Below are 9,416 nucleotides of genomic sequence, written 5' to 3' on the forward strand. Positions count from 1 at the left end.
TTATGATTCTGGAACATAAACAACACAAAGCAAATGACCCTTTCAGAAGCTGAATAAAACATTATGATAAGTAATACATAATAAAAAGTTAATATTATAGGAAGAAAGTAAACATTTAAATTACTTACTTTGGTTGTCCATGGTTTAAACAGTTCTGAAAAAGAAGACCTGATATTAATATATTGTCTACAAGTGTACAGATCAAATATGACTGTGGAAACAAGATACTCGGAAACTGCATACACATGAGCTACTTCTCTATTCATCTAATTGTCCAGAATCTGGTCATTTAAAGTCTTTGGTCTTGACACTGTGCCCCATTGCTTTGTTTCTGTGTAGGATTTTAGAAGTTGTGGATCAGTCCCAGATGGTGGACAGTTTCTAAAAATCTTGGGAGGAGAGGGTTCAATGAAGCAGAAAGCTGGAAAAAAACACTGTGAGCCCAAACCCTCCATCCCCAGTTAAAAACTGGGGCCTTCCAAACAGTGCAACCTGCAGTGGGCATATAATCCAGCATCTGCCTGCAGGGCTGGGCTCCAGGCACGGTTCAGCATGAGAGGGAGAAAGGTTAGCTATCAGGTAACACTACTACAAATATCTGGAAATATCAGGTTGTGGACATGTTCTTCACAGCTTGAACTGCAAGTTTGAGAAGGCCTGACCCCTGTTTATGTATCAATACATGCCTTTTGGCCTAAAAACATACATTCAGAGGTTGTAGTAGCTATAGTATCATGGTAATTCATCTGAAACTTTGTGTTGCTTATTTCTACAAAATAAGAATAATATAAAAAAAAAACATTATGCTCAATACTTCTGCCTTTTAGTTCCCTGATCCCATTCTAGTCTTTCCCACTATTATCCGATAGTCACTACTTCTTTTGTCTCTCCACTTTAAATCCCAACTCCTATATGCCTTTTAATTACAAATACCATATAAGACAAAAACTTGCACCCTGGCTGTTTTATCTTGGACCCACAGAACTAATGTGAATCAGCTCTGCCCTTCCCAGGCCCTCTCTAGTCTTGGCTGCCCCTTCACTAACTCCTTCTACTGTGTCATCCTAAATGGTAAATAAAGGTCAACTGATGCTTCTGTATCCTTCACTAAAATCTAGTGTTCCCAAGAAGAAACCACACCTCTCCTCTCCTTTTCTAAATTATTGACTTACCATACTATTTAATAAATTTTAATAATATGGTAGACTCTTAAGAATATTCCAGTTATAGTCATCTCTTAATTATATATAGTCAAAATATTCAGTGATGGAATGAATGTAAAAATATGTTTTCTATTACAGACTGGACCTCCTAGATTGTTTTAGAAGTGTAATAACCCCTGTTAGCATTAAATGGTCAGAAACCAACTGCTGTGGACTCTTTGGGCCAAAGGTACAAAGTGATTAAAATTTATGGTTTTTTGCAATTGTTCAAGAAGGTGAACAATAAGCTAATAAACACATGTAACAAAAGTACACTAAAAGTTTTCAGAGACCATGTTAGTGTTTAATGTCCTATCATATGAAAAACATTAAAAAGGAGACTAAATTTTTACATACAATAGGTCATGATTACTTTTGTCAACACACATTTCTATGATCAAAGATTTTATACTGAAAATCACTACCAGTTATCTTGAAATATGCTAAGATTACCTTAATGGATATATAAAAATTTAAAAATTAATACATTCTGGAGTAGGACTAGATAGTATCCTTTAATTAACACACTGGACTAAACACCTAAGTTTTTACTTCACTATTTCTCACAGGACCATTCTATAATATGGCTAGTTTTGTTTTGTTTGATGTTATGCAGCCTATAACCAACTTGGCAATTTTAAAGGACTACATTTTCAGTCTTTCTTGCTTGCAGTGTCAGAAGGACACTCACTTCAAGGAAACATCCTGAATAATACCTGGAGGTATTATTTTTAGAGTTAAACAATTTTTGTGAACAAATAGCTGCATTGAAAAAAAAAATCCATCATTTCTGGAGGGCAAATCCATACATCTGAGATGGAAAAAAAATTAGTTTTAACTTAAAATATATTCTATCTTAGCATTTAGTTGCTTAAGCCTGGGGAATCCAGTGCCTGTCAGAAATAAAGAATGGCTAGAAAGATAGGGAATTCATACACTAATGCTGTGCATCACATTAGGAACAAGTGGAAGCTCTTAAGCCATGGAGTGCCCTAAGTTCCCACATCCTTGTCAAATGAGCACCAATTATGAGTACAAGAGTATTTATCATTCTTGAGGGCAGAGATAATTCCCTCCCTGTACAGAAATCCAAGGATGGGAAACCAAACAGACTCTTAAACAGAGCTCATTTGTTCAGATTCGCTTTTTTCCATCCCTACTTGGTGACCTAATTTGAAATCTTAAACTATAGCTTCATGAAGATGAATACCTATTGGCAAAACTATTGTAGAACAAAATCTGAGTGGTCCTCACTTTCCTGTAGGTTCAGAATCTCTACTATTTCATGATATCTCAAGCATGAAAAGTGGTATATCATAGCTCTGGGGCAAAATGTGAAGTGACAGTTGCACCTGTATGTATGCCAGGTAGAAAAAGCACCTGTAGGTGACAGCTACCCACCATCTTCATCCCTGTCCCCTCTGCTTTGCTGTTTTGAGGGTCTTTGGATTTTCTCAAAATTAATGGTTCTGTTACAATTCTATTAGTCAGTTTTGGAAATGACTGGGCTATGTCCTGACTGAATTAATTAATTAATTTAATATGATAACTTTAAACAATGTCTTCCACTACTCCTGGTAAAAAAGAACTCACAAAACGATTCCAAGAAAATTATATTTATCCTGTACTAAGAGAAAAAAAGATCTCTAATGAAGTCATATTGTACCACTGGAATCATAATCATTTCAGGACAAGTACAGAACTTCAAATGATAATCTGATTATTACACATTTCTTAACACTATCAAATGAGAATTTCTGAGGTAATTAAGGCATCATAGGTTATATGCATATATCTCTGTTAAATTTATTCTATCAGACTCCATAGGACCTATTGTTGCTCTGGAATATTTGATAATCATAAACCTCCCCCACCAAGAAGAATGAGAAATAGTGCAGGTGATTCCACAGTGCAAGAAATAGTGCAAGTTATGATTCCACAGTTCATATTACAGGAAAATCTTTTGTCCCATCTCTTGGGGTCCTGAAATTTCTATCTTATTACTTATTACATGAGTGAAGCACCCCTAATTCTGGAAGATCCTAAAACTACCATGCCCGTAAACTAGGCATAAACTTGATTTGGATTTCTTGTCCAAATTTACTTCTTAAATGCCTAAAAACAACATTTTTCTCATAGTCCCAAGACGGGGATACATGTTCTTAATTATTATAGAAATACAGTACTACTTGAAAAAGTCCCCAAACTCCCTATGAATGTGTGAAAAGAGATACTAGACCAGGTGGAGGGGAGGAATTAGACTTAGATGGTGGAGACCAAAACATCTGCTAAGGTAAATCACAAATCATAATTTCCATATTGTTCAGTTTATGTTTGTAGGTAAAATTTCTGCATTTAAAAAGGTTAACATCTAAGGACAAAAATATGTTATCTGTTGAACTGTGGTTTGGGTAAAAGACAGAACAAAAAAAGACAGATTCACATAGATGCGTGGTCAAGCTGTTGGTGAGGATTTGAGTGCACCAGTACATCATGTGACCAAGACCGGGGGCAGAAGTGGGGTGGGGCTTTTATCAGTGCAAGGAACCTGGCAATAAGGAGTCTTCCTTTAAAAATCCACACATATATTTTAGACTCAAGGAAACAAAATGAATATGGTCAGAACCATGTTGGGGCAGCATTGTATAGTAAACGTAGAAGAAAAACATATGTATTATATCAGCTGGGATCAGCTAAGAGAGAAGTGGTCAGTTCTGCAAAACATCAAGTAAACCAAAGAGACATAAACTAATCTTTGCCAGCTATCCTAGTTTGGTTGCTTTATTGCTCCTGAAAAGCTTTTCCTGGAGTTCCCATTGTGGCGCAGTGGTTAACCAATCTGACTAGGAACCACGAAGTTGCAGGTTCGATCCCTGGCCTCGCTTAGTGGGTTAAGGATCCCAGCGTTGCCGTGAGCTGTGGTGTAGGCCGCAGATGCGGCTAGGATCCCGTGTTGCTGTGGCTCTGGTGGAGGCCAGTGGCTACAGCTCCGATTCGACCCCTAGCCTGGGAACCTCCATATGCCGTGGGAGCGGCCCTAAAAAGACAAAAAAAAAAAAAAAGAAAGCTTTTCCTGACAAGTGAGCGCTCCCTCACAAATTTGTGTTGTTACCTTTCCTCCTTATAAATGAGGAAAGGAAACCCAGACAGAGTAATGATTACTTAATGTTATACAGCTCACTCAGCGATTGATTCGTACTTCACATCTTTTGTACTCAAGGCCTTGACTCATTGGAGGAAAAAAAAAAAAAAAGACATCTCCCAAATTGCCAAATTTCAGTGAAATTTGTTAAAAGACTTTTTTTTTATGGTTATCTTTTTTATGTAAGGTAGAAAGAATGAGTTTTAAATTTACTCCTCACTATTTGTTTTTTACTAGGCCAGACAGAATTTTTTCTAAGCACTTATTATTTTCAAAATTTGAAAATTTAAAGCACAATAGTTAGTACTAATCACAATGCTTTGGTTTTTAAAACTTTGGCGCCATTAAAGAAACTGCAATAGAATCTACACATACATGCATACATATACACATATAAATATGTATATAAATATTCACTCAGAATAAATGTATGCCTTTTTTAGGGAATATTCTTGAAGGCATAGAGCATGTAAGGCACTATAACAATCACTAGAACAAAATTACAATTAACAATGTATTATTAGAAATCCTCTTAAGTGATATGAGTGAAAATAATGGTTCCAAAAAAGAATTATGGAGCCATCAATGTAGATGGTGGTGGTGGGGATGTCAGAAAAATCTGAGAGCCAAAGGAGGTCTGTGTTTGGTGGTGTGAGGCTTTATAAGCAGAGGGCACTGTATTAGGTAGAAGTCCTGAGGCTGAAGGAAGCTTGGCTCATTCAAGGGAATAAAGAAAGATCTGTGGGTCACAGAGCAAAGAGGGAGAGATCATTAGATATAAGGATGAAGAGGTGGACAGGGGACAGTTCTTACATGTTTTCTGTCTCTCATCCTGCTCTCTAGGCTCTCAAAGGTCAGAGCATGGCTGTCCTGTCAGGAAAGACTTAATTGGTGCTTGTTGAATTCAATAATGTGTGCAGTGTTATCTCACTCTCTTTAGTCAGAAAGAACAGCTCCCTTACAGATGTTAAGGCTGGCTAATCTGTGCCTCAGCCGTTTTATGTGCCACTCCTGTCCAACTGTCCAACTCCTGTCCAACAAACCCACTTATTTCCCTTCTCATTTATTTTTCATTTCCTTGAGTTTGTTTAGTATTCAAAAGACTACAATTATCATACTTGCCAGGATGGTATTATGAGAAAGTTCTGACTGTTAAGAAAGTTCTAGAAGGAAAAAGGGAGCCTGAATCACTTAACACTTCACACTAGGCAAGTGACACTTGTACTAATCATGTACCTCAAATTGCTAACCTAAGAGAAACACTGACTGTTCCTCGAACTGGGAAGTGGCCACACCTGGAATAAATGTCTAAATAAAACCTCATGGGAACCAGGCAGTGAGCTTAGAGAAGCATCCTGGCCAAATGTTAAAAGTAATAACATTTACTGAGTACTTGCTACAGTGGCAGACGCTAACAAACTTACTCTAATACACATCCTACTCTAACCCTTGTAACTTTTACTCCTTACTCAATTTCCAAGGTAATCAAGGAAGAAACTGTAGGGAAAAACTTCCTGGAAGTCTACAGATAATCAGTAATATAGGTAGGATGAATTCAGGCTGGGGACCCCTGAGCTAATGGCTTGAGCCTCTTATGGGATAAACCACCTACCTTCCCAATTCTGGTATTCCAGGGTGCCCAGCACAGTTTTGGCTCCAGCCATACTCCTCATTAATACTTACTGTTCAACGACAGCCAGTAAACTCTATTAATCATCCATTCTGATACCCCCAAATGCTGGCAGAGACCCCTGAGCCCAGGTTCTGGCCATGATCCGGCTCAGCTCTCTGCGCTGTGAACAGATGTACTAAGGAAGCCACACCTACAAAGTGTTTTCAAGCAAGAAACTCTTTGGCCTTGAAAAGGTCCTGGGCTGGCCAGAGTAAGGCTGGGTCAGCCGGCCCCCTGGAGGGGTACAGACTCAGTTTCTGGTCTCTTCCTGGGTCCCTAGCTCCCACCCTTTGCCCACAACCTTTGTGCGCATACGCAATCCGCCGGGTCTCGCCCCCGCCCGCAACCAGTCCCCAGTGCCCCGCCCCATCTGGAAAGTGGCGCGGGCTGAACAAGCCTTCTGCCTACCTGTAGCCGCTGGGGCACCCGCGTCCCCCTGAGGGGAGACCAGCTCTGGGAACCCAAGCGCTGATCTGATGGTCTGCTTCCTCTGGCCCTCGGCGGGCGGTCAAATGCGCCTGTTACACAACCTTCCCTGAAGTAACCAGTTAGGTTCCCCAGCGACCTCAGTGTCGAAACCTGATTTGGTTTCGTTTCCTAGATGCTAGGCTACAAAAGGCCTCCCGCCCTTGTCCCCGCGCTGGCGCTTCCGCTTCCGCGTCCCCTCTGGAGGGCTCGGGACCTGGAGGCGAGACCGCTGCCCCGCGCGGCGTGGAGAGGATGCCCTCCGCCCTGCTTGCCTCCTAAGCGGCTCCTAAATGTTGGTTCTGAGGTTCAGGATCTCGAGGAAGTGAGACGTCGAAATCAGTTGGGACTCGTAAAGTCATTAGCAGGGGAGTGGCTGCCTCTGGGGTGGACTATGGGTCTGGCTCTGGAGAATTTCCTTTATCCTGGCTTTGTCCTTGGTCATTGAGAGTCCCCTTGCTTTGGAGCCGGGAAAGAGGAGGCGGTAAAGAGTACAAATGAAGATGAGTCAAGCTTTCTTTTCTTTATGGTGCCTTTTCTTTTTCATTGTCTTGCTCTCTCTCTCTCTCATTTCACCCGGATGATTGAAGAATCCTGTCCATTAGATGTATTTAAATTGTTTACTATTTCTGGCGCCCCTACTGGCAAACAGGCACCCTGAAGGAAAAAAAAGAAAATTGACCTGAACAGAGGGATTCATTGTTGTTGTTTTTCTATTAAAGCTTTATTTACCAAAGCAACACATGATCTTCCAAACAATTAAAGCCGAATATGGAGAAAAGAAGTGATATGTACCTTCTGCACCACTCCCCCTTTTCTCCTCATTACATTGTTAACAGATCCTTGAAGATTTTCTGAGAGAAGAGGTGGGTGGGAGGAGAGAAGAGTGTAGAAAGAATGGGGAATAGAGAGAGGGGACCAGGCCACTTGCGATTCTTTCTCATCTCTGTGACTTTGTGCAAATTACAGTTTTTATGACTCTTTTAATCTGTGAAATGAGGGTATTAAAATTATCTAACTCAGGATATTTTTTTGGCTGTGCCTGCAGCATGTGCACGTTCTGGGCTAGGGATCCAACCTGTGTCACTGAAGGTCCCCAAGCCCCTGCACTGCAAGAGAACTTCTACCTCATAGGATTTTTATGAGGATTAAGGAAGTTAAAGTATACAGAAGTTTAGAGTTATGCTTGCCACAGAGTGAGCACTCAATAGTTATTATATATACAAAAAATGTATAAATATATATAGATATGAAGATAGTGGTTTTTTTACATAAGCAGGATTTCATGCAAATTGTTCTTTGACGTACTTTTTTTTTTTGTCTCTTTGCCATTTCTTGGGCCGCTCCCGCGGCATATGGAGATTCCCAGGCTAGGGGTCTAATCGGAGCTGTAGCTGCCAGCCTACGCCAGAGCCACAGCAACGCGGGATCCGAGCTGTGTCTGCGACCTACACCACAGCTCACGGCAACGCCGAATCGTTAACCCACTGAGCAAGGGCAGGGACCAAACCCACAACCTCATGGTTCGTAGTCGGATTTGTTAACCACTGCGCCACTACGGTAACTCCTCTTTGACGTACTTTTTGCACCTTGCAGTGCACTTGGAAATCTCCTTGCCTTTAATACAGAACTGTATCATTGATCCAAACACATAGGTATCATTTGTTTCCAGTTTCACAATTATAGATTGTTCTGTAGTCGTGATCCTTGCACATTTCTCTCTGTACACACTGAACAAAACCTATCATTTATTTAAAGTTGCTTTCACAATACATAGTTTTCATTTTTAATCATCTTTCACTGTGTTTTTCACTTTTGACTTCTGGACTTTGTGTCATTTTAGAAAGCCTACTGCACCCCTATGCTTTCCTCCTTGCCACCTCTTTATTTCTAATTGTCAAGAAGTTGGGATTTTCTGGTTATCATTTTATTATTAATAATTGTATTGTGGTCCAAGAAAGTGCTGTGAATGCACCCAGCCATTTGTAATTTTTTAAGACTTGCATTATGGTCCTTCAGTATATAGCCAATTTTTGTGCATACGTCATAATTACTTAAAAATAGGTTTACCCTTCATTTGTTGGGTTCAGTATTGTATTTTTGTATTGCATCAATTAATTCATTATGCTGTTACTTTAGCCGATATTTTGTATGCTTGCTCTATCAATTATTCAGAGGAATATTAAAGTCTCCCACTATAATTATAGGCTTTCCTATTTCTTTTTGACTTTTTTCCATATGTTTTGTGGTGATGCGATTAGCCAAAATCTATAAGCAGCTGTATTATCCTGGTGAGTTGAATCTGTATTATAATGAAGTGTTCCTCTTTATTTTTTGTACTACTTTTCCTTTAAAGTCTATTTTATCTGAAATCAATGTTCTTATAAACTAAAGATTTTATATGTATATAAACATTTATATATAAATAATATACAAACATATATAAATACATATTTATAAATATATATACATATATAAGTGTATGTGTGCATGTGTGTGTGTGTATATATATATATCTTTCTCCTATCTAAGGCGCTAAGGTCAAGAACATGTTTCCTCTATGCTCTTCCTTCCCATATGGTAGAGTTTAAGTAAACCTCTTTCATATTGCCAGGCGGTGACTAATGAGTCCACATTTTAGTGACGGTCTTCTGGTAGTTTTTCCTTTTTTTTTTAATTTTTAATTTTTATGGCCACAGCTGAGCCATTTGGAAGTTCGTAGGGCAGGGGCCGAATTGGAGCTGTTGCTGCTGGTCTGTGCCACAGCCACAGCAACACTGGATCAAAGCCACATCTGTGACCTACACCATAGTTCATGGCAACACTGGATTCTTAATCCAATGAGCAAGGTCAAGGGTCAAACACACATCCTCATGGACAGTATTCCATATTATATATTTATCCCATCTTCTCAACATATTCCTCTGTGGATGGA

General features: G+C 39.5%; 1 protein-coding gene across 3 annotated transcripts in view; it reads right to left on the minus strand.

The window, feature by feature from the left end:
• Positions 1 to 7,023, minus strand: part of LOC125129503 (phospholipid scramblase 2) — a 32,817-nt gene extending 25,794 nt beyond the window's left edge. Inside the window, exons 1-2 of one of the 3 annotated variants that reach the window (XM_047784249.1) lie at positions 6,425 to 7,023; positions 129 to 154 (exon numbers count right to left, since the gene is read on the minus strand). In XM_047784249.1, the coding sequence (XP_047640205.1) occupies positions 129 to 141 (13 nt within the window). In that variant the 5' untranslated portion in view covers positions 142 to 154; positions 6,425 to 7,023. Of the gene's footprint in view, positions 1 to 128; positions 155 to 5,956; positions 6,293 to 6,424 lie in introns of those variants that run through there. The other 2 variants (XM_047784268.1, XM_047784259.1) reach the window with 2 other exon arrangements.
• Between the last annotated feature and the right edge of the window lie 2,393 nt (positions 7,024 to 9,416).

The sequence above is a fragment of the Phacochoerus africanus genome, chromosome 1, assembly GCF_016906955.1.
Source record: "Phacochoerus africanus isolate WHEZ1 chromosome 1, ROS_Pafr_v1, whole genome shotgun sequence".
Lineage (NCBI taxonomy): Eukaryota > Metazoa > Chordata > Mammalia > Artiodactyla > Suidae > Phacochoerus > Phacochoerus africanus.